General features: G+C 47.6%; 1 protein-coding gene across 5 annotated transcripts in view; it reads left to right on the top strand.

Moving 5' to 3' along the window:
• The window catches only part of DLG5 (discs large MAGUK scaffold protein 5), a 957981-nt gene that overhangs the window by 684884 nt on the left and 247401 nt on the right, over positions 1-25696 (top strand). For all 5 annotated transcript variants that reach the window (XM_078643375.1, XM_078643374.1, XM_078643372.1 and 2 more), the window contains 2 exons: positions 2953-3136; positions 18368-18516. In XM_078643375.1, the coding sequence (XP_078499501.1) occupies positions 2953-3136; positions 18368-18516 (333 nt within the window). The remainder of the gene's footprint in view (positions 1-2952; positions 3137-18367; positions 18517-25696) is intronic.

Raw genomic sequence — 25696 nt, 5'->3', positions numbered from 1 at the left:
TGAAGACGGCTGTAATGCCAGAAACCGGTCCTCGGAAGCTTGTTTCCGGTCCAGGGAAGGCATGGCTTGGCAGTTCGGGCTGGACTGTTCCCATGAGGCACAGGGTCAGACTGATTTGCATATAGCCATGTCTGAACTGGGGTGGCAGAGTGGGCTAAAGAACGGTGATGGGTCAAACCCAGATCTTTTGACTGGGTGTGAGTGTTTGATTGGTTCAGGTGCTCCGTCCATCACCACCCCCTTTTGTACCGCTTTTGGCCGCAATAAGTGTTGCAGGGTATGCTCAGACGTGAGTCCCTTGCTCACTTTGCCACTGGATTCAAGCAAGCCGGGCTGAAGACGGCTGTAATGCCACAAACCGGTCCTCGGAAGCTTGTTTCCGGTCCAGGGAAGGCATGGCTTGGCAGTTCGGGCTGGACTGTTCCCATGAGGCACAGGGTCAGACTGATTTGCATATAGCCATGTCTGAACTGGGGTGGCAGAGTGGGCTAAAGAACGGTGATGGGTCAAACCCGGATCTTTTGACTGGGTGTGAGTGTTTGATTGGTTCAGATGCTCCGTCCATCACCACCCCCTTGTGTACCGCTATTGGCCGCAATAAGTGTGGCCTGGTATGCTCAGACATGAGTCCCTTGCTCACTTTGCCACTGGATTCAAGCAAGCCGGGCTGAAGACGGCTGTAATGCCAGAAACCGGTCCTCGGAAGCTTGTTTCCGGTCCAGGGAAGGCATGGCTTGGCAGTTCGGGCTGGACTGTTCCCATGAGGCACAGGGTCAGACTGATTTGCATATAGCCATGTCTGAACTGGGGTGGCAGAGTGGGCTAAAGAACGGTGATGGGTCAAACCCAGATCTTTTGACTGGGTGTGAGTGTTTGATTGGTTCAGATGCTCCGTCCATCACCACCCCCTTTTGTACCGTCCTCTAAAGTAGGCGTGGTGGGAACAGGGGTCCAAATGGGTTCCATGAGTGGATGGACTTCATGATAGTGGCTTTCTTCTGGGGTGATGAAGGGCCATGTGGTTAGCATTAGTTCTTTGGATAATATAATATTGGTTTGGTGAGGTCTGTTGAGTCCGTGTGGGTTGAAGTTGCTGTTGCTGTTTTGCTGCTGATAAATTGAGAGAGGTTTTTGCAGAGGTCCTGTGATGTAGTAATTGAATTGGAAGCAGCCCCTGTCAAGGTGAAATCGTGGACAATGGAGAATATTTCTTTGCTTCTGTTGGTGCTGGCATCAATGTGGCCTGCCAGAGCATTGTGGTTGATGGGCCAGATCATTTGGTGGTAACATCTTAAGGCATATTTGAATTTGCTCCTGTCAGCGTTGTCCTGGCTCATTTTTCATTTGCGCTCCAGTTACATCAGTCTGACTTCTTCCATGTGCTAACTGGCCTAGAGTCTGGCTCTTGTTGTATTGCTGTATTTGAGTGGGGCCTGGGAGTCGGTGCAGTAGGTGATCCAATTGTTGAAGTTCTTGATGGCTTTGGGGGACCTGTTGCTGCGTTTGGGTCGGTAGGTGTTGAGAGCTGTGTTCCAGTACTTGTCAATGATGCTGTTTCAGTTAGAGAAGCTGGTCTGGCAGTAATGCGTGTGCATTGGACAGGGTCAGAGATGCTAAAATTGATTAGGGCATGGTCTGACCAGAAGACTGTGTGAGCCCATCCACTCAGATGTTGTCATAGGTAGTGAAAATAGGACCCAGTATGTGTCTGGTGATGTAGGTATGTCGCTTTACTTGTTGGATGTGGCCCAGGCTTCCAACGTCTTCAATGAATGTTTTTCAGTTTGGGTCATAGTGATCTTCCAGGTGGAAGTTCAGGTCTCTGAATAGGATGTAATTGCTAGTATCGATGGCAAGTGGTGCGATGAAGTCTGTGATGGTGTCAATGAAATTGGTGTACAGTACCGTTGGCCTGTAAATAAGTGCTGCATAGGATGAAGTTGGCCATGAAGAGGAGCTTGAACGACAACTGTTCCATGTTGGAGGATGATGTGTTCCTGTATGTGGTGCAGCTGTTTTTTTTGTTTTTTTTAAGGCGATTATGCCTCCAGGCTTTTGAAGTATATCTTGCCTGGCAGTCTTGTAGCGGGGTGGATGGCTTTGGCGATGTCAGGTGCTAATGCATAGTTCAGTCCCGTTTCCGTGAGGAAAAGGAAGTCCGGGGCATTGTCGGCCAGAAAGTCCTAGATATCTGTGGCATATTTCGTGAGTGAGTGGGTGTTGAGGGAGCACACATGCAGGTACGGAGTGTTGCGTGGGTGGTTGTTGGACTATGCAAGTGTGTGAGAGTGTGTTGTTGGATGCTGTTAGTGTTGGGTATTGGTAAGTGCATAAAAATTGCAGGAAACACAGTAGCAGGCTATCTTTGTGTTGTGTGGCGCAGCTTTGCACCAGCGTGTGGTGTAGTGGCCGTTGTTTTGGGTGCAGAGGATTGCAGGGCGGTAGTGGTAGGAGGGAGAAGGTCTAGAGCTCCTAGCATGGTCCAGGTGCAGACAGGCTTGCCTTCGTTACAGTCACTGCATGCACATGCTGTAGCATCCATTAGGTAGGTCCTAGAAGGGTGAGTGATGCCACATCTTGTATAGATGGATGATAGGAAATCCAGTGCATTACCTTGTGACCCACCCAGTCAGCTGATCTTGTAAATAATGTTTATGCTGCGACTAACTAATGCAGACAAACTGGGTGGCTCTAATAATGTAAATTCCTAAATGTTTTGTTAAATGCTTCAGCTTTTACGCTGTTCAATGTAGATGAAGTTTAACATTAACCTTTATGTGAGACGGATGCTGGAGTTCTGGTGTAATTTCATAAAGTCTTGAAGTATTGAACTAGTGCAAGCAAATTGGTCACTGCTGTAATCTGAAAATTGTTTAGTTTTTTTATAGAAGAAAGCATATATAAATATCAGTTTTTTCATTAATTCTTTACCTATTTGCTCCTTTTTGGCAGACAATCTGTGGTGGCAAGCCAAAAGACTCTTGATCCTAGAATAGTCAACATCCGCAAATCTCAAGTGGATCTTGGGGTCCAGATTTGTGGCGGAAACCTTCATGGAATATTTGTGATGGATGTGGAAGATGACAGTCCAGCTCACGGCTCTAATGGATTAGTTATAGGAGATGCCATTCTTGAGGTAAATATACTTCTCGTAAAAGCAATTTATTCTGTTAAATCTTTTTTTTCTTTGTCTCCTTGTTGGGTAGTTGATATCCTTACTTAATTTCTGACAACAATTGGCACTTGTTGAATTGTTTGAAATTGGTGTATGACCAGTAGTTACTTCCTTAGCACGGATTGCCTCAACCCTTGTTTTGCAATTGATGCTATTTGAGACAGCAACTTGAGAATCACTTAATTGAACTTGAATTTGATTTCCCTGCAGAGGCGGATCCTCCATTGCAGAGGAGGAGCGTCGCCCCACTTAAAATCCCCCCCAATCCCCCACCCCCTACTCACCTGCTACTGTTGGTTAGGAAGGCCAATGACCTGCCAGGGAGTTTTTTTTTTTTAAATGAGCTGTCTGCACCGCTGATGGATCTAAGACAGTAGTGAAAGTAATGGCTTGAATTTACACAACACACTATCTCGCCTTGTTTTAGAGCACTCTGTGGGGGGTGCCTGTTTCTTTAAGATAACAAGCCATTCACTTTTTACCTGCAGCAACCCGCACTAGCTTCGCAACAAAGATTTTTAAGCACATTTCTCACACTGAGATCTGCAGTGTGACATACCATCACTATGATGCAACAGAAGCTACACATAGGTTTCCCAGATGATATCCTGCTACCTAGACACAACTTTCCAGTCCTGCACTTTAATTTAAACATTGTTTTTTGTGCTTCAGGCCAATTGGTTCAATGTATCCTCAACAAGACTACAGCTCCCATATCCTACACCTATCGTAAATTGTGCAACAATCTCCCCGATACCTTCCAAACCCTGCGTGACAAATGGCAAGTAGAAGTGGGGCACTTAGAAGATGAGGAGTGGCGGGCAGCTTTGATGTCCCCCAAGGAGGCGTCGATTAATCATCGCTTCCGACTGATCCAGTTGAAGGTCTTGCACAGGGCCTACATGTCTGCTCCCCTCTTGGCTAGAATAGGGAGGCGCCCAGACGATCTGTGTCTCCGAGGCTGTGGCCTGACTGGTACTTTTTATCATGTCTAATGGGATTGTCCTGTGATTCAACGGTTCTGGGAGGGGGCAACCCGGAAAATGAGGGACGCATTGGGGAAGCCTGTCCCACTGTCACCAAAAGAGGGCATCCTCAATATATGGGGGGCCACGGATCTAACTGAAGTGGAGCTGCAGTGGGTGGCTCTGGGATTCCTGCTCATAAAGCGTTCAATAGCAATGCCCTGGGGAGTTCCTACACGACCGTTGGTGGTGGGGTGGCTGGCCGAGATGGATTGATGCATGCTCGCCGAGAAGACTGTGTACAAACTGAGAGGCTGCCCTAAAAAGTGGGACAAGAAATGGGGACATTGGAATCATTATAGAGGTGAAATCTGTGATTCCCCAACAGCCGAGATGGCCATGGACAGAGCTGGACCTTCACGTCGTAATGCACGCTGATATATCATTTCTGCTAAACACTGTGTATCGAATTAACCTTGTTACCACTATTCTGTGATTGGATTGTCAACTCTGCCTTTTCTGTTTCAATAACATATTATATTTAAAAAAAAAAGACTACAGCTCCCAGAATACAACAATTTCTTAAATGACCGTACAGAACGTAATACATCTTTTTAACCGGAAGTAATTTGGCATCCCTATCAGCAGATGATGACTCGCCGCTGCTGCCACAGATCATATACATCAATTGCACCAGCGTACCTCTGTATACGCACTTTGTGACCTCAAGTTGTGTGTATAAAGTGCTACAACTCCTCGTCAGCCGTAATTTGCGTTCTAAAAAATCACAATACAAAGGCGTAGCGCTGTTTCCCCAAGTTACACTCCAATGTACTTTTAGGCACTTCACCCAGTAATTAGCACAGAGAAACAACTTGGCTCCTCCTAGGTAGCTGTAGTGACACTTGATCATGTTTATCCCTTTTAGCCCAACAGAACACTGCATTCTTGGAATTGTAGTCTCTTTATTAACACTTCAAGCACAGCTTCTGAAATGTCATGGTGTAAAGTAATTGTAGTGCCTAAACAGTCCGTACTAGCTAAAAGGTGCCACACGTGGCACTTGGTAGTTATGGTCGTTAAGGGGTCCACTGCCTTGTTGTGACTTCTAGCCAACGTTACTGTCCCAAAAATTAATACTTAGTTAACAGAAAGGAAACAGAACGCTAGTCCAAACAATCTTCCAGGTCAGTCTCATTCTTGTAAGCTCCCCTGTTTGAGTTATGGTATTGTAATAACAAGGACTTCCCACGACAGGTAAGCCCAAAGAAAGAGAAGTGTACACAGCCCGAAGAGTGTTCTGATTCTGAATGCTTCATTCAATGGCGGCAGGTAAAGGCCAATATACATTATTTTTATGTCTTCCATTTACTCCCTGCGTCATTAACTCATCTAGGATGGATGGCGAAAGCACAATTTTACTAGGAATATCCAATATTCGAAGGAATCCCTGGACACTAAGCACAGATAAGCAGGGGAAGGGGAAGTCTCTTATGATTTTTCCTCTGCTGAACCATATCTATATATATACATATATGGAGAGAAAGAGAGAGAAATAGAACTTCATTTTAAAGTTCTTCCATTTCCCGGCTCTGTAATTAACAGGTAGGGGAGGAGTTGTGAGCATATGTTCCTCCTTTACAAAGGCGTGTATTCCGGTCAGTTGGGTAATTTCTTATTAAAATACAGCACAGTAATAAAGCTTGATTTAAGTGAGAATAGTTCTTTTTATTCACCACTTGATTAAATCCATTTCACTAATTTACAAATTTTCACCGAATAAGTTATTAAAGAAAGAGAAAAGCCGACACGTGTTTCGCACTATGTGGTAAGTAAAGCCAGGGCTTTTTCAAGGCTAGTCATTTCGTTCCTGCAACATGGTGTCAACGATTAGTCTGTACATTTCTAAAATTGTAATAGGACATTGTATTCTAACATCCATATTTCAGAGATAGGTCCAATGATGGTCTCACTTAGAGCCCCCTGATGAATCTGTTACACTGTAATTAACAGGTCATTGGGGTATAAAAGGTGGTGCGTATTTCTACCATTTTGAACACCTTGTTCCCATCTCTTGCCCCCCCCCCACCCCCCATCTCGGGCATTGCTGGTCAGTGTTCATCCCACCAAATATTTAAGGTATCAGCTACCATTGCTTCCCAGTACTTTCAATATGTTCACTTTCAGGAATACTCGATTAGTACTTTTCCTGCGAGAGGGAAATCTTCATTCCAAAGCGTTGACGGTGACAAACATTTTTTTTAGAACACGGTCAGGATATCTCACATTCTTTACTACACCTGTCAAGCGGACTGTGCTGTAATCCCAACAATGGTACCTGTTTTCATCAGACCTTTGCATGTGGCACAATTCTGCACAGGGCGATGATTGAGCAGGTGAAAACCCTAGGTGTAACGTTGTTTAAGAAAACTGGCTGAGACTAAATTAAATGTGTTCCAGAACTCGCCATGTGGTCTAAGAGGTTAGTGTAGCAATGGAAACCACTCACTGACGGGCACATGGAGATGATCTTTACCAGACCATGAGCAGTTACGCATCTTCAGATTGTATAACATCTACTAGCTACCTTTCAGGAAAGATAGAGTAGATAACCTTTAAATTCTACTCCGTGTACAACATTACTTTTCCCTAGAATCATTTTCAGTGGCTCAGTAATAAGAGTTTACAAATGGATAAGAATGAAACTGTCAGACAATTTTGTATTTTGCTGAAAATATAACTCTGTAATCCAGAAACTGAAGCACTTGGTACACCACACTATAACTTTGCTTTCATTATGTCCACCAAACTAACACAAGACGACTTCAACAATGAGTATGGTGTCGAATTTTGAGACCTGAAAGAAAGTCAGCATTTCAAGTTCCAGGCAATGAGGAAGAAGAACAGAACATTTTTGAGGTGAAGAAGAAATTAAAAAAATAGAATATGCCTTTGCTCATTTCGTCATTAAAAGTCCCTAACAATCTAAACAATATGCACATAGCCCTAGCCTGGCTACCTGAAAGAAACAGTTAGTTATAGATTCCTTACCTTGGAATTACCCCTAGGCGTCAGACTGGATCTGTAAAGTTTTTCGTCAGCAGTACCCCTGCGCGTTGGAAGGTGGCGTCGGTCGGCTCCGTGTTAGTAGTTGGCGTCGTGGTCGCCAGGATGACGTTGCGGTAGCTACTTGGATGTCGCCCTCACACGCTGACATCAGTTTTTAGGTCTCGCGACCTATCGATGCGCGCAAGCGCATCGAGCGGAGCGAGAATTCAAGTAGGCAAACTGCTCGTGAAACCACCAGCTTTTTGCTGGCGTTTTCATGAAGTTCACGTGAACCACGTGATCAAACACGAACGCGCATCAGCCTCCCTCCCTCCAACAGCACCTCCCCTCTCTCCTCCCCTCTCTCCCCGCACACAGCCTTCCTTGGATTTCTCCTCCCCCTCCCCAGCCAGCTTCCCCCAGGCCGTGTTCCCTCCCCTGCTACCCCATCCTCACTCATCCCTCGCACCCCCTCCCCCTCCAGGCCCCCACCATTTGCTTTTGCTTAAGGGAATCGCTTGTATCCCATCAATCACCCTCCCACGCCAGCAGCTCTTCCCGCTCCGCCCCCTGCTGCATCAAAGGCTTTTTTTTTTTTGCTACCGCCTCCGTCAGGCTTCATTCGCATAAAACATATGTCCGGGAGGTTTTGCGTGTGTTTACCATTGAATCCCAGCACTACACTCTCCAGGCACTGTCCTCGTATAATCAAACAACATTCGCACTGATACCCTGTCCTAAAACAGAAACAAAAGACTTCTGAAGCTACGATTCTGTGCCCCAGGGAAGCTGCAAAATCTGTAATGGGTGTCAATTGTGCATTGTTTCTACACGCAAGCTGGAAAACCTCGTGTAGGGCTTTCAGCTCGTCCGTGGTCATTGTGTAATATCGGCTCTTCGTCTGGAGACTGCTGGTATCGCGTGGCACACTGTGGCAGCCGTGTGAGTTGGCAGGCTTCACATTCAAACAAGTCAATGCTGGGCTCGCGTCAAAGGCGCTCAGAGCTCATTATGCTTGCAGAAGCGAATGGGTTAATTTTCTGAATTTCGGCATTACGTCTATTTTCTCTTATGTGCACTCAATGCCGAAGTGCTTAAGTGTCCGAAAGGTTATAAGCAGCACATTCCTAAATACATATGACAATATTTAAATAGCATCACCTGTACGATAATTTATTAATTTTATTTTGAACGTTTTTATATAGCGCTAGCTTGACCCGTAGGTATCAGAGCGCTTTACATACACACAATAAAAAAACGGAAGTCCTTTTTTTCCCGCCTATTGTACCTGCACCCATTGTGTACTGAAACTTCTATCCCAAAATCTCTCCTACTCTGAAGGGGGTAAACCATGAGGTCAGAGCACACATTGTCATTTATTTTATTTTTTTTCTATCGTGCCTTCCTAGCTTCTATTTATGTCATCCCCCACTCTTTGTTGTTCCCCCTTAACGTTGTTGCCTTTAGTTGTTTTGTAGTTACCTGTAAAAATAAACAAGCATTGGCATTGCCAATAGGTCTCGCTTGTGGGACCTTATAAGTATTTAGTTTTGCAGCACAATGTCCTTGTTGCACCAAGGATATTGTGCTGCAAAACTAAATACTTATAAGGTCCCACAAGCGAGACCTATTGGCAATGCCAATGCTTGTTTCTTTTTCTGCCCCAGCCAGCGCAGATCCGGAGAGAGCGGTACCTACAGTCACTTTTTGACTGAATTTTTCTCGACTTTTGTTGACTCCGTTTTGCTAAGTCTATCAACTCCTGGTGCACAAGTGATGCCCGGTTTCAAGGCCTGTGGTTCCTGTAGCCAACTGATTTCTGTGACGGATTCGCACCGCATGTGCCTGTTTTGCCTGGAGAGCGAATACGATCCCAAGTCGTGCTCCGACTGCCAGACCATGAATCTAAAGTCTTTGCGGGAGCAGTCCCAAAAGCTTCTTGAGGCCCGGCAGTCAGCTCTGTGCCGTTTGAGGTCCCTGTTGTGGGAGGTCGAGGAGCCACCACCACCAGTCTTCTTCCAAGTCTTCGCACTACTCAGGTAAGTCGAAGCACAAGAAGAAGTTGAAGAAGCATCGTCATTCTTCCGACTTCTCCCCGTCAGTCGGTCAAGCAACGAGGGATGCAGGAGGTGCCCTTACTGCCGCTCTGCGTGCGGAGCACGAAGGGCCGACTGAGCTTCCCGCCCTTCCCGGGACCCAGAGCGACCCCTGCCCAGCGTCGCCAATTTTACGAAGCGATGCATGTCATCTTTGGGCAGTCCGACTCCGCCCGTGCGCCTTCAGGCTTGCGGATTTGGCTGGGGGCCCTGGACCTTCGATACTGGTGGCTTCGGCCCCAGCGCCACAGGGTCCCCCTGGATCCAGGCCTGGATCCGGATCGGAGCCAGTTGACCTGGTTACACCTCCCCGGCGCCGATTCCACCTTCACCATGTCCGCAGCCGGCGTCGGCTGTGTCCCCAGCTGACGTCGACTTCGGCCTCTACCTCGATGTAGACACAGACCAGGCCAGAGCCGGCATCGGCGGGTACTTTTGTGCCCTTGTTCTACCCTGTAGGAAGTCCGAGTGGCTGACACAAGAATGGGGTCACCTTTAGACTTTAACCAAGTTCCTTTATTTTCAGGACTTCAGTCTATTATAACTGAATGGGCAGTTTCACGGATGCCAGTATTGTTTTGGAAAACAATAGAACAAAACAAGAAAATAAACAATGATCTCTAGCTGGGTTCAGGGTGTGCCGTCCTCTTCTAAGTCCTGGCTCCTGGGCGCGTCTTGCCGCTTTCCTGACTTTTCCCCGTGAGGCTCAAAGAAGGGAAGAAAGTAAAGGGCCGGAATTAGTCACACCTGTCTTTGCTATAATTTTTTGTGTGCTACCATCACCAGGCGTATTGTGGGGGAGGTTAACAGAATAAAAGGGACTGGGTGTGCAGGGAGAGATGCCAACAGAATCAGTGACTTTTTATGCTCCCTTATTCCCCCCCACCAAACCCACCAGAATGCACCCCTTAGACGTACTTGCCTTGGGCCACGGCCCGTGAACAGGGCCACAGCGTCCGGACCCGGGGCGTCCTCTCCCTTCCTTGGGCCGCCGGGTATGTACGCCTTGTCTGCTCTTGTGAGGCTTCTCTCGCAGCTCTGCTCCTCCCGCAGCTGATCTCCGGTCCTCTGCTCCTCCCGTAGCTCGCCTCCGGTCCTCCGCTTCTCCCGCAGCTGGTCTCCGGTTCTCTGCTCCTCCCGCAGCTGGTCTCTGGTCCTCTACTCCCTCAGCTCATCACCGACGTTCTGCTCTTCCTTTAACTCTTCTTCTCCTTCTCGACACCTGGGCTCCTCGTCCTCCGTCACTCTCCGACTCTCCTCCTCCAGACTGTGCCACCCCTCCTTCGTTGTTCCTCTGTTTTTATCGTCCTTCCTCTGTTTCGTTGTTTCAACGTCACCTCGCACAACTAGACCGCTGGTGGTTTCCGGTCTGTTTTGGGTGTCCTTGCCCGTTCTAGTGCACTTCCGGCCGGCGGCTTCCTCGTCCCTCTCACATACCCCTGGCTCTTTTAGACCAGATTGGCAGCCAGAAGAAGGTGAGGAGGACTGGGAGGGGTCTGTAGACACTTTAACTGACCAGTTGGGCTATGAACCGGACTGGAGAGCGGAACTGGGGGATGCCAGTAGTCTGGATACCTCACCAGACCGTGGCATGTTGTCTCCTCCTACCGTGGCTATGGAGGAGGGAGCGTATTACGCCTTGGTGCTGCGTAGGGCGGCCAAAGCTCTCCACCTAGAGCTACCAGTGGTGGCAGTCAAGACTAACCTCCTGACCGAGGTGCTTCAACCGGCAGCGAGCTCTTCGGAGCCCCTGCTACCATTTAATGAAGCCCTCACTGACATCCTTTTGGGCACCTGGTTGAGGCCCAACACAGGGGCTCCTGTGGATAGGATGATTGCCCGTTGCCACCGCCCGGCCCCGGCCGAACCCTTTTTCCCTTGCCAACACCCCACCCCTGAGAGCTTGGTGGTCCAAGCCTCCACCTCTAAAGGCACATTCCCTAATGCACCACCAGATAGGGAATCCAAAAAGCTGGACCATCTTTGGAAGAAGATGTTTTCTTCCTCCAGCTTGGGATTGCGGTCGGTAAACACTGCATTGTCTGTTGGGCCGTTAGACCCACTCCGTGTGAGATACGGTTGCGCAAGTGCTGCCCCAGGGCCCGGAGGAGGCCCGGGCTGTACTCTCTCCTGCAGTTTCCGAAGGGAGAGACGCAGCAAAGTTTACCATCCGCTGTGGGCTGGATGCCGCCGACTCACTAGGCAGGACGATTTCCAATGTCTGTAGCCCTTCGACGCTACGCCTGGTTGAGGGTGACTGTTTTTTCAGGGGATGTCCAATCCTCTACGCTAGTGCGTACCAGCATCCTGATTGAACGAGGATCTTTTGCGGCCGTGCTTCAGAGTTTGGTACGGCTTACAAGAGGGTCGTTGTGTAATTTGCGCGACCCAGCAAAATGAATGGAGCAGTGCCGTAGTACTTGGAAGCAACACGATTTGGAAGTAAGGGATTTAAAGTTAGAAGACCTTGTTTATCGTTTTTGATTAGGTGGCGCGTATGGAGGAGTAATGTATCTAGTTACTCTTTTTCTAGAATATCGGACCAATGATTTTGCCTTGAGGAATTGAATTGTGACCTGTATGGTTCATAAAAGATATCTTGTGACCTCATTACTACAAGGCGGAGTACAGCCTTGTACTGGTATGTGAGTGTATGTATTATTTGGCATTGTTTGGGATGCACTGGTAGGTGTAAGGTTCAATCACATTTTATGGGTAGTTTTTCTATGGGTCGTCCATACGCTTGGATTTGACGTAGATATAGATTCGGTGTGCACATTAGGTGGTGTTTTATGTAAGAAATGTTGCCTAGACCTCTAGGATTCGTTCTTTAAATTAAGCTTTAGTGGCACCCTTGGGTGTTTGTGTCCGTGACTTGATAAGTCGTATGTGTGTATATATGTATATATGTATATAATTGTATTTCTTTTTGTAGGTTAATTTGTACTTGTTGCCCAAAGTCCTGAGGAGGCCTTAAACTGTCTGATAGGCCGAAACGCGTCGACAGTCATTATAAACCAACACCCTATAAATGTGGAATTAATTGGAAATATTCTATGAGAGCAATCAAAAAAGAAGCATAAAGATATTTTAGCTTCCTAGGCTCGATCATTATATGGTGATTGTGAGGAAGGAATTAAGGTTGTATATGATAATACCGTGAATTTACTTGTTTAAAATATTGGGCTCCAGTAGAACCCTTGTAAATAGGGTATTTACAAAGTTTGTGTTGCTTTGGTCATGTGTATGGTTTGTTGCACAGTGTAAATATTGTGTATAGATATAGGATAACTGTATATAAATGTGTATGAAATGAAAAAATGAAGATAATTGAAAACAATATCCTTTGAAAAGAAAAAATTGGTTCACTAAAATAAGCTGAAGAACCTAACTTCTTTGTTTGTGTTTTATTTAATTGTATATTGTTTTTGATGGCTATGCGATGAACAAAAAGTAATATGCTTAGATTTATTCTATGTGAAATTTAAAAAACAGTGGATAGATAATTCGTAGTATCTGTCTCTAAATTAACAGGTTCCTTTAAAAGAATACCAGAGGCATCATTGTATTTAGTTTGTTGTAATTTCCCAGATGCCACTTTGGTTTAATGGGTTTCCCCTGTGAGATATAAATCCTCTCTTATGGACATGCCCTTTGATAGCCGTCACCTATTTGGGGACATGGCAGACAACGTGCTGGAGCAATTTAAGGACTCTCTGGCTACGGCCAGGTCCTTGGGTCTCTCCACCATCCGCCCTGCGCAGTCTGATTTTCGCCCCTTTTGGGGCTAAGGAAGGGATGCCCCGCCACGTCCCTCCTAGAGCCACAGGCCAGCGCAAGCTGTTCAGCCCCTGCGTGGTCGGGGACGTGGGAACCACTGCAGTGGTTCTCGGGGCCAGCGGGCGGACCAGTCCATCACAGCCCCCTCTGCCGCAGCCTCCAAACCTTCCTAGTCTGACTTTACAGGGCCACCAGTCGCCAGTGGGCGCCAGGATTCGGCATCACCTCCCACACTGGCCCACCCTCACGTCGGACCGGTAGGTTTTGCAAATAGTCCGAAAGGGCTACCCCGCCCCCCCACAAGATTAGCCCTCCATCCATGCCACCTCAGTACCATCACATGTCGGAGAATCATCTGGCCCTTCTCCAACCGGATGTTTCGGGACTCCTGGCCAAGGGAGCCATCAAGATAGTTCCTATCCCAGAAGTAGGTTGTGGTTGCATTTCCCACTACTTTCGGGTGCCCAACAAGAACAAAGTCCTGCGTCCTATCTTGGATCTCAGGAACGTCAACCGCTTCCTCCGGAAGGAGAAGTTCAAAATGTTGACGCTAGCTCGGGTCCTGTCTCCCGAATGAGACGTTCAAGATGCTCATACTTGCTCAGGCCTTGTCTGCCCTAGACCTGAAAGACTGGATGGTAGCGTTGGACTTGCAGGACGCTTACTTTCACATCCCCGTCCTGCTGGCCAACCGGCATTACCTGCGGTTCACGGTAGGCAATGAGCACTTTCATTTTTACCGTGCTCCCCTTTGGCCTTACCAGCGCCCCTCAGTGTTCACAAAAGTGATGGCAGTGGTCGCAGCTCATCTGCGCAGATCAGGGGATCCAGTCTTCCTCTGTCTCGACGACTGGCTGTTGAAAGCGGGCTCGTCCCAGGTTGTTGTCTCCCACCTCCAGACTACGGCGGACCTCCTGCACTCGCTGGGGTTTCCTACAACCATGCCGAAGGCACACCTGATTCCCTCTCAGAAGCTCCTTTTCCTCAGGGCAGTTGTGGACACGGCGCAGTTTCTGACTTATCCTCCTGAGCAGTGAGTCCAGGATATTCGGGCTATGATTCCGATCTTTCACCCTCTATTTCGGGTTTCGGTCACAATGACCCTGAGGCAGTTGGGCCTCATGGCCTCCTGCATCCTGCTGGTAGATCATGCCAGGTGGCATATGCCGGCTCTGCAGTGGGACCTGAAGTTCCAGTGGGCACAACATCAGGGGAACCTGTCCAATTTCGTCCAGATCTCAGAAGGCACTGCACGACCATTGCAGTGGTGGCTAACGAACCAGGATTGGGTCAACAGCAGATCCTTATCCCTTCCTCAACCAGAATACATGACGGTGACGGACGCATCACTTCTGGGATGGGGCGGCCACATGGGAGAGGCAGAGTTCAGAGGCCTCTGGTCTCCGGCGGGGTCAGGGCTCCACATCAACCTTCTGGAGTTCCGGGCGATCCGTCTTGCAATAAAGGCATTCCTTCCCCTTTTTTCGGGGAAGGGTAGTGCTGGTGTTCACAGACAACACCACTGACATGTAGTACTGCAACTAACAGGGTGGTGTGAGGTCGTGGCCCCTTTGTCAAGAGGCTCGCCGTCTCTGGACATGGCTGGAACATCAAGGCATATGCCTGGTGGTTCAACACCTGGCAGGTTCTCTGAACCCCAGGGCGGGCGAACTCAGCCGCATGATGGATCACAAATGGCTTCTTCACTCGGAGGTGGTGCAAGGTCTCTTTCAGCAGTGGATAGAGCCTTGGTTAGATCTATTCGCCACCGAAGAGAACGCGCAATGTCAGCAATTCTGCACGTTGGAATCTCCAAGGCGGCAGGTGGAGCTATTCGTCGCAAGTGGAGTCGCGGTCTTCTGTACGCCTTCCCGTCTATACCACTTTTGCCCAGAGTGCTGAAGAAGATCAAGCATGACCGGGCCCAATTCATTCTTGTGGCTCCAGATTGGACACGAAGAGTCTGGTAACCCGAGCTGTTACACATGGCCACCGATCCGTCTGCCTCTTCTGGAGGATCTTCTGTCGCAGCAGCAGGGTACGGTCCTCCATCCGAACCTGTCCAGTCTCCACCTCCTTGCGTGGAGATTGAGCAGTGACAGTTGACAGCCTTCGACCTTCCTTCCGAAGTCTGTGATGTTATCTTGACAGCCAGGCATCCCTCCACTAAGACGGTATACGCCTGCAGATGGAACAAAGTTGTGGCATGGTGCACACCAAAGGCGGTGGATCCCCTTTCCGCCCCTCTTTCTAAGGCTCTCTTGTTCCTTCTTTCTTTGGCCCAGCAGGGGTCTGCTCTGGGCACTCTTAAGGGCTACCTATCGGCCATTTCAGCCTTTCTTAGGCTTCCTGACCAGCCTTCTCTTTTCAAGTCCCCTGTTGTAAATCGCTTCCTCAAGGGCATTACTCATCTTTTTCCTCCTATTCCCTTTGTAAAGCCTCAGTGGGACTTGAACTTGGTTCTGATTTACCTTATGTGCGCTCCCTTTAAGCCACTGCATAACTGTCCTCTCAGACTTCTTACCTTAAAGACTGCTTTTCTGGTTGCCATCACCTCTGCTCGCAGGGTGAGTGAGCTCCAGGATCTTTCTTCAAAACCTTCTTTCCTGGCTGTTTATCCGGACAAGGTTGTACTAAGAACCAGACTGTCCTTTCTTCCCAAGGTGATTACTTCTTTCCACATTGGCCAAACCATCCCTTTTCCCAACTTCTTTCCTCCTCCGCATCCTTCAAAAGAAGAAGAGACTCTCCACCGTCTGGATCTAAAACGGGCGCTTCCCTTTTATTTGGATCTCACCAAACAATTCTGGGTGGATGACCAGCTCTTTGTGGGTTACGTGGACGCCAAGAAAGGCCAGGCCGTGCACAAACGGACCATCTCTAGGTGGGTTGTTTTGTGCATTAAGGCTTGCTATTCCTTGGCAAAGAAGGAGCCTCCACTCCACCCGTGCCCATTCCACCAGGGCGACGGCAGCTACTACTGCTTTGGGACGATGAGTCCCCCTCAATGACATCTGTCAGGCAGCTACTTTGGCATCTCTGCACACGTTCACTAAACACTACTGCCTGGACAGCCAAGTCCTGAGAGACAGCTTGTTAAGCTGTTCAGTTCTCCAGGACTGTCTGGTGTGAACTTTGTATCTATTCTAAGGTAAGGAATCTATAACTAACTGTTTCTTTCAGATGAACAAGTTACTTACCTTCGGTAACAATATATCTGTAAGAAACATAGGTTAGTTATAGATTGCTTACCGCCCCACCCATCCTCCCCGTTCTGCGAACTGACTTCTAGGGTTAAGGACTTCCTTTCAGGGCCCTAGTTTTGTGCACCATTTGTCAGTGCCTTGCATGGCTCTGTGCTTCTGGCGTGGAAAGTCGCGTACAGAACTGACATCAGCACGCGAGGGCGGCGTTTAAGTAGCTGCTGCGATGTCATCCCGGCGACCACGCCACCAACGGCGAACACTGAGCCAACCGACGCCACCTTTCGACGCGCAGGGGTACTGCTGACAAAGATCCCCGGATCCAGTCTGACACCTGGGGGAAATTCTAAGGCAAGGAATCTATAACTCACCTATGTTTCTTACAGATATCTTGTTACCGAAGGTAAGCAACTTGTTCTTCTCTTACCCTTATATTGATTCAGACTTGTTACTTTACGCCTGACTTGGTTCTCAACTCAAAATGTATGTAACAAGTTGTTTGATACCTTGGAGTACCAACTTTGGTTGCACTGTTCAGGAGTTAGCACAGCTGAGGGGGGTCAGCATGTTACCTTAGGGGTGAGTTACTCATGTTTCAGAAGAACCTTTGACTTTGCCAACAAAGTTCAAAGCTGCTATTCCAGTCTGCAGTGGTAAGATGTCAGACTTTTTTTATACCTTATTCACAGCCAGGGTGTCACAGCCACTGCTGCGATCCCTGTGGTGACTCTAACTTGCAGGGCCTGGGTACAATTTATGGAGAAATACTGCACCCTCCCAGGAGCAAATGAATGAAACTCACCAGACATAGCAGGTTGGCTTAGAAACAGAGTGACATTAATTTATTGGTACCAAAGCATGCATCATTGCTAATTAGCAAGTAAGAAGTCAGGTCTCCTGCCTTAGGGGTTCTCAGACCGCTTCTTCCCAGAATGACAGGTTTCTAGGTGCTATATACATTGAGTAATGCAATGTCAGCAGAACTGGAATAAGGCACCAACCCAAATATGGCTAACAGGGATGTGTAACATGACAATCATAAATGGCTATATATGGGCAGACCAGAAAGGCTGGCTCAGCACTGTGTAAGCAACTTGCACAACCAGATAAGGATACTTATGATGACGTCAGGACAAGGAAAGTGACCTCTAAAGCTGAGTCAGAGTAGCTGCTGGAAGCTTGTCCAGGCAAGGTCAAATAGGAAGCCCTTTGGAGCCCTGGGCCTCATGTTAGTGTGAGTGCATACATATGAATTTAAATGGAAATACATATATATTTTGCAACAACAATAATTACAGGTAAGTTAGCCTATTCCAATTGGGTATAGCCGATGTAACAATCAAGTTTTGGGGTCAGGGCACTAGCACCGAGGTCTGGGTAGCAGGCCATGTGTGCACTCCGAGTCGAAAAACTAGCAGGATCAGTCAACAAAACCTTTGGGTGACCATACAAAAAGAGGCATTTCTTAAAGATAGATGCTGACAGTTGGTGACTGAAAAAAGCAAACATTATGATAGGTCCATCAACTAATTTGAGTGCAAAAGTGAATAGGCAGAAATTCCTTTCTAGATTTTTCCTCTCCCTATTAGATTATGCCATCCTCTAGTCTAAATTAAAAATGACAGTTATAGCCCATGGAAACCATACAAATAATTGGGCCTCTGATCAGATGTTTTGTTGTTGATTTTTTTTTGTCACCTACATTGGGCTTCTATGAATGTGTTCAGTTCAGGTAATTTAAAACATCCTACTGTATGAAGGATTATTTTTCACCTTTCAAAAGAGAGCACACTGGTTCTGTTCTCCGTTGCCAATTACTTGTGGTTGTTATTGAAATTTAGATTAACAAACCTGGCATGAAGAGTAATATTTAAAATAAAATGACATAACTACCTAAAATTTAATTCACATGTATTACTGTTGCTGCTTAATATGAATGATTATTATTTATCTTGTTTACACTCTGCGTTTTGTATGGCCACACGAGGGATAGATGTAATGCGTTAAATGTCAGTGGCAGTGTCTAATTTCTGGGTACGTTGTGAGGATCAGAGGCTGTATTGCTTGGTTTTAAATGTTTTCTCAACATTTACTTTTCAGTATGCCTCAGTGGACATGAAGAACAAAACTGCTGAGGAGGCATACCTGGAAATGATGAAGCCAGGACAAAATATTTGTGTGAAGGTCCAGTACATGATAGAGGAGTTCAGTAGGATTAAGGGTTTGCCAGGAGATGGATTCTATATCAGGTAATTCACACAAGAAGAAAGGTACTGGACAATAAATGATTATTGATCATTATGTCTACCGTAATTGAAGATCTGTTCATGGATCACAGATTCCCTTGATTTTGTGATTGGGTTATTCTTTGCTGTGAATTACTTCCAAATGATTTAATTTTTGGTGACTGAGAATTGCATTTCTGATTGTAAAATATTGAAGTTTCCAAAAAGTTAGTTGCCATCTTTGAAACACGGTGGGTGGACGAAGCAGTGCTGCTAGAGGAAGCAAATGCTCCAGCAGCACAATTCTCCACTGAAACAATGAATATGAAAACAATAACTGGAAACACATAAATTGTTTTGCATTGGCAGTGTATTTTAATCAACTCTCTATCATAGAATCAGAATAGCCATCTAACCGGCAAAGTAGGAGGATGTTATCATTTTTAGGTTTTTGGAGAAAAGTCTAACTTCTAAAAAGCACCAGGTTGACAGTCCCTGCAAGTCAGAATGCCACGGTGCAAACACTACATGAGACTTTGGAAGGAGGGACACTTAGGAGAAAAGTAAAAGGCGCATTGATCATTGGTAGAAGACCAGTTATATTTGTGTTGATTGTTTCGATTACATGCTTTAGCAGATTGAGAAACAGCCTACAAATGAGGTTTCCTGTACTATTGTATAACACATTGAATCGGTTATTTTTTCAAGCAATCTGATGGAAACTTCTAGCCGCAGATTTCTTTCCTTAGAATCTGCATCAGACTAGATCTGGAATTTTTTTATGAGCAGTCCCCTTGTGTACCGGCAGGTTGTCAATCGGCTCCGTGTCGTCCTCATCTGTGGCAGCAGTGACATGCGTGGTAAATACATAGGTGTCACCCTTGCACGCTGACCTTAGTTCATTCTTTTCTACACCATCAGTGCGGATCAAGCTCCCGTCATTTAATTTTTGACTGGATTTTTTTCAATACTTTTGTTGAAACTTTGACCAGTGTGCCTTTTTTCTCCACGTTTAGGAATATGTCGCCAAAGAAACCAGTAGGTTTTTAGCATTGTGGTGCATTTCACAGGCAGTTGTCTGTGACAGACCCCCAACTGGCTTGCCTTTACTGCCTGGAACTGGATCATGAGTCCAGGGCCTGTACGGCGTGCTAGACCATGCATCCGAATGCTATCCAAGAGTGAGCCTTGAAGTTCTTGGCCACTCAACACTCGTCTATGCACCGCTCCAGGACCTATTCGCAAGGAAGGTTCAGCAACCTCTGTTAGTCATTCGTGCCGATCATCAAAACGGTCCCTCACTTCATCCAGTAAGTCCCATAAAAAGAAGTCCAAGAAGTTGAAGCATTCGTCATATTCGCAGCACCACTCCAAGTTTGCCTAGCACCCGGCTGCCACAGCCTCAAAGCATTTTTAATATATGCTCGCAACATCATGGATCGTTGGTTGGCGGTAGGATCCGGCACCACCTGCCCCAATGCAAAACAATAACTTCTGACAAATGGGTGCTTCAGATGGTCCAGCGGGGTTATGTCCTACCCTTATGAAAACTCCACAGTCCTCAGATCAGCTGACGGAGGACCCCCTGCCGCTTTTGTGACAGAAAGTACAGGTTCTATTTCCAAAAGAGCCATTGAGAGAGTGCGGACATCAGAAGTAGGTTGTGGGTGCTATTCCCGCTACTTTCTAATACCAAAAAAAGGATGGATCAATCAATCAATCAAAGACATTTATAGAGCGCACTACTTACCCGGAGGGTCTCAAGGCGCTTGGGGAGGGGGGGGGGGTGCTACTGCTCGAACAGCCAGGTCTTGAGCTTCTTCTTCCTGAAGGAGAGGTGGTCTTGGGTCAGGCGCAGGTCGGACGGGAGGGAGTTCCAGGTCTTGGCGGCCAGGTAGGAGAAGGACCTTCCTCCTGTTGTCGCTCTTTGGATGCGGCGGACGGCGGCGAGGGCGTGGTTGGTCGATCGGAGGTGGCGTTTGGGAGCGTAGAAGTTGAGGCGGTTGTTGAGGTAGCTCGGGCCTTGGTCGTGTAGGGCTTTGTGTGCGTGGGTGAGGAGACGGAAGGTGATTCTCTTGTTGACGGGGAGCCAGTGCAGGTCTCTTAGATCTCCGGAGATGTGGCTGCGACGGGGGATGTCGAGGATGAGTCTGGCTGAGGCGTTCTGGATCCGCTGGAGTCTCTTCTGGAGCTTGGCGGTGGTTCCGGCGTAGAGGGTGTTGCCGTAGTCCAGTCGGCTGGTAACGAGGGCCTGGGTGACTGTCTTCCTGGTCTCAGTGGGGATCCACCGGAAGATCTTCCGTAGCATGCGCAGGATGTGAAAACAGGATGCGGAGACTGCGTTGACTTGTCTGGTCATGGAGAGGGAGGAGTCCAGGATGAAGCCCAGGTTGCGTGCGTGGTCCGTCGGTTTGGGTGCGGTGCCCAGGGCGGGGGGCCACCCAGGAGTCGTCCCAGGCGGAGGGCGAGGAGCCCAGGATGAGGACTTCCGTCTTGTCTGAGTTCAGTTTCAGGCAGCTGGTTGTCATCCACTCGGCTACGTCTTTCATCCCTTCGTGAAGGTTGGCTCTGGCGGTGGCGGGGTCGTTGGTGAGGGAGAGAATCAGCTGTGTGTCGTCAGCATAGGAGATGATGTTGAGGTTGTGTTGGCGTGCGATGGCCGCGAGGGGGCTCATGTAGACGTTGAAGATGGAGGATTTCATCCTATTCTAAACCTGCACCCTCTCAACTACCTACTGAAAAAGGAAAAAAATCTAAATGGTCTCTGTCTGCCCTAGTTCCCAGAGACCGGATAGTAGTGTTGGACTTGCAGGATACATATTTTCACCCTGCCATCCTATAGGTATTACTAGCGGTTAATGGTCCCGAGCCTCATCCCTCACCAAGGTTGTGATCCCCCTTATCGTTGGCCAAAACATTAAGCCGCCGACCTTCTTTGCCAATACTGCCAAATCACTTCAATGTACTATTTTGTTTACTGCATCTGAGTTTAAACTGAATGCAACGGAGACTTTTATCATAGAGTTAATCCATTAAAGATTTGCATTTTATTTACAAATATTTCTCTTTTTCATATTTTTCAAACAAACGTATTTTTCTTTACAAAAACATTGTTGAAGCACAAAACAAAACACAACATGAACATTAATTGTGAGACACTCCTTTCATACTTCATTCATACTGGGGGACATGATCCATCATACTCAACACACACTCAACCAATTATCAGTCTAAAAGAACATACAATTTTTACAATTTATATACACTTTGTTTTATGAAGCCATAGATTCTCATTTATAATTTGACTTTCTATTTTCAGAGAGAATACATTCAGAATATCTTGTGGCTTCCACGTGTAAAACGTGATCTGCAAGGGTCTACGCGTTTCGAATTCCTAAATTCTGAAATTCTCTTCAGGACCGTAGGCTCTCTAAGTTGCAGCTAGTTGTGCCTCAGTGAATTCATCATTATCCGCGGAGCGGGACCACTTTTGCACAGGTATCTTGTTTTCCCTGATTCGGTTGTTTGGTTCGCGTTCGCCGTCAAAACTCTGTTTCTCTGTGGCGATCGGCGGACGGTTCACAGCGTATCTTAGTCTACCGAAGTGTTCCACTGGAGACGGGACCCCAGTGGAACACTTCGGTAGACTAAGATACGCTGTGAACCGTCCGCCGATCGCCACAGAGAAACAGAGTTTTGACGGCGAACGCGAACCAAACAACCGAATCAGGGAAAACAAGATACCTGTGCAAAAGTGGTCCCGCTCCGCGGATAATGATGAATTCACTGAGGCACAACTAGCTGCAACTTAGAGAGCCTACGGTCCTGAAGAGAATTCCAGAATTTAGGAATTCGAAACGCGTAGACCCTTGCAGATCACGTTTTACACGTGGAAGCCACAAGATATTCTGAATGTATTCTCTCTGAAAATAGAAAGTCAAATTATAAATGAGAATCTATGGCTTCATAAAACAAAGTGTATATAAATTGTAAAAATTGTATGTTCTTTTAGACTGATAATTGGTTGAGTGTGTGTTGAGTATGATGGATCATGTCCCCCAGTATGAATGAAGTATGAAAGGAGTGTCTCACAATTAATGTTCATGTTGTGTTTTGTTTTGTGCTTCAACAATGTTTTTGTAAAGAAAAATACGTTTGTTTGAAAAATATGAAAAAGAGAAATATTTGTTAATAAAATGCAAATCTTTAATGGATTAACTCTATGATAAAAGTCTCCGTTGCATTCAGTTTAAACTCAGATGCAGTAAACAAAATAGTACATTGAAGTGATTTGGCAGTATTGGCATTTCGTGTGATACTAATAGTTAAGGCAGGGTTTGGCCTTACTGCGTGGGAACCCATACCCAGTGGTGATTGCCGACCTTCTTTGAGCCACCTCACCCCTCCAAGGAACAGGAGAGACTCCACCGCCTATATCCAAAAAGAGTGTTTTGTTGTGTTTGCTGAAGCGAAGAACAGGAAAGAACTATAAAAGTCAGAGTTATACGCAACCATGCTCCAGCTCGTTGGATCCCTGATGAATTCCCTCTGGTGCACTTTTGGGCCACAAGGAACAGAGCGGTCTTCCACCCGCGATACCGCCTGCAGGTTCGCCCTCGAGGCAAGCTCGACTCTCTGCACTTGTCTTGCCTCCAACTCAGCTGCTGACGTCACGATCCACGACGTCCCCGGGCATGTCAACACAGATGCGGACTTAGGCACCTGAAGAAGCGTCCCAATAGTCCTCTCTGACGCAGAGCCAACATGGGTCTGACCTCCACAGACGTTGCATCCAAATCCGCCTTAGACGCCCAGCCCTACTAAAATGAGAAATGGTACGAGGGCTTACAGGAGGCTAATGGCCTCAATACATCCCCTGACACAGGTCTTGTTTTCTCCTCCTGGACCAGCCAGAGAGGAATATGCTTCCTTCACCATGGTGATGTGTAGGGAGGCCGAAGTGCTCATCCTCTAGCTTAGCAACTTGAATGTTAACACTAATGCTCTGTCAGGAGTCCTCCAACCGAGGCAGACCTCATCTAGACCCTTTCTCCCTTAAACAAGGAAGGCACAGAGGAAACGAAATTTAGGGATTGTGCCAAATCTTGCTCTGGTCCCCAGTCAATGGATAAATTGCCAGTGGCCATCGTCCTGCCTTTTGTGACCCAGCTTTTCTTTTGCAGCACCCCTCACCAGAAATCTAACGGTGCAGGCTTCCACTAGCTGCTCTAACCCAAAAGCATTTCCCACTACACCCCTTGATAGGGAATCTAAGCGAGTGGAAACATTCAGCAGATGTCTTTTCTTCTCTATGTTTGGCCCTTCCGTCTGTTAATGCCAGTTGTTTGTTGGGAAACTACTCCCACACCCTGGGATTCAGCGGCACAAGTCCTCCCTGGTGTTCTCGAAGACCATCACCCTGTACCATATAAGGCAATTCAAGATGGTTGTGATGCTGTCAAGATCACAATACGTTGTGGCTAGGACACCGCCGATTCCATTGGGCGGTCCATAGGCACCGGTGTTGTCATTTGCCTCTATGCGTGGCTGTGATGATTGGGCTATATGTCCTGATGGACATGCCATTTGATGCGACTCGCTTGGTGGGGGGGGGGAAGCTGGGGCCAACAGATATTTCACAATTGATTAAACTTACCCTTATTCTACTCCATTCCACTGCACATTCCTCCTTCTCCTCAGCGATTGACGGGAAACCTTTACTCCATTTTGGCCAAAAAACCAGAGAAGAAGGTGCCGTGGCCAGAAGAAGGACGTGGTTGTTATTCCGGCTGCTGTCTGGTGCCCAAGATGGATGGCGGTCTTCCGCCTTTTCTAGATGTGTGCCCTCTCAATGCCTTCTCTGAAAGCAAACATTCAAGAATGCTCAACCTGACCCTAGTTTTATCTACCCTTGACCCTGGATGGTAGCGTTGGGCCTGCAGGACGCCTATTTCCATAGCTCTGTCCTGTAGACCCATTGGCACTGCGTGTGGCTTGTGGTGGAAGAGGAGCATTTTCAGGTTGCTGTGCTCCGCTTTGGTCTCATGAGCGCCTTTCGAATGTTCACAGAAGTGATGGTGGTTGTGGCAACACACCTTCGGAGGTCAAGGATGCTAGTCTTCCCCTCAGTGGCGGCTCCCCCATTGGGACGTGGGGGCGTCGCCCCACTGCTTTCTCACGGGGTGGGAAGACAAACAAAAACGGTAAAAACTACCATTTATGTTGCTGCCTTCTCGCATTGCAAGAAAGCAGAAGTGCCTCTGTGCCTGGTTGGGGGCGGGCGGGTGGGCGGTCCTGGTCGAGGGCAGGGGGGGAGTGGCTTGCCCACTGTTGTGGGTACTGACTGTTTGGTCGACCCTGGAGCCGACGAAACAGTCATACCCTCAACAGTGGGCAAGCCTCCCTGCCTTTTCTCTATGCAGAGAAAATGCCCCGGCTGGGGCGCTCGCCTGCTGCGCCTACCAGCGCTGTGATTGTGATTGTGATTGTCTGTTGCGTTGCTTAGGGGAGGGAAGCTGCCTGCTGACTGCTTCCTGCAGCAGGAACACGCGGACCCCCCCAATACAGGCCAGAGTGGAGGCGGTGCGGTATCCCAGCACTCAGGACCTCAGGTATGTTTTATTTTAATTGTTGAAATTTGTTAATCCCCCCCGCGACCCCCCACCTCCTTCGAGCATGCCGGCCGCCGCTGGGTCGTGACTCGTGACCAGGTTCATTGCAGGAATGAGGCTTGTGTCTCTATGTCGTCCCCCCCCCCCACTCAATCGCTTGACAAATGACTTGTGCGGATCTAAGTTCATCTCAGCTCCCGCGCCTAGAGGTCATCAGCCAGTCTGGGAGTCCGTGCAGGACAAAACAGCCGCTCCCCACTCAAGACATCGGAGCCATGATCGGAGTCCAGGACCTCAATTAAGTTCTTGTGGTAGTGCGTGATCTCTGCCATCAGCTGCTCATTTTCTTTACCACCTTGATCTATTGTTGGGTGGGTCCGGCCAGATCAGTTGCATTATCTATCTTGAATACCTGCATTTCCAGCCCACACAGGTTGAGTCGCTGTTCAGGTGTGTCTCCATACTTTTGGAGCACAAACAGGCCCACAGCTCCTCAGGGGTGTGGAAGAAATTAGTAGAGTCATCATCCACTACTCAGTTTTGTCAGGAAAAGTAGGGCATTTTCAACCCCAGCGGATGCAGTTTCCTCTTGA

The sequence above is a fragment of the Lissotriton helveticus genome, chromosome 5_1 (genome assembly GCF_964261635.1).
Source record: "Lissotriton helveticus chromosome 5_1, aLisHel1.1, whole genome shotgun sequence".
In the NCBI taxonomy this organism is placed as follows: domain Eukaryota; kingdom Metazoa; phylum Chordata; class Amphibia; order Caudata; family Salamandridae; genus Lissotriton; species Lissotriton helveticus.
This window is presented reverse-complemented; position numbering and strand designations above follow the sequence as displayed.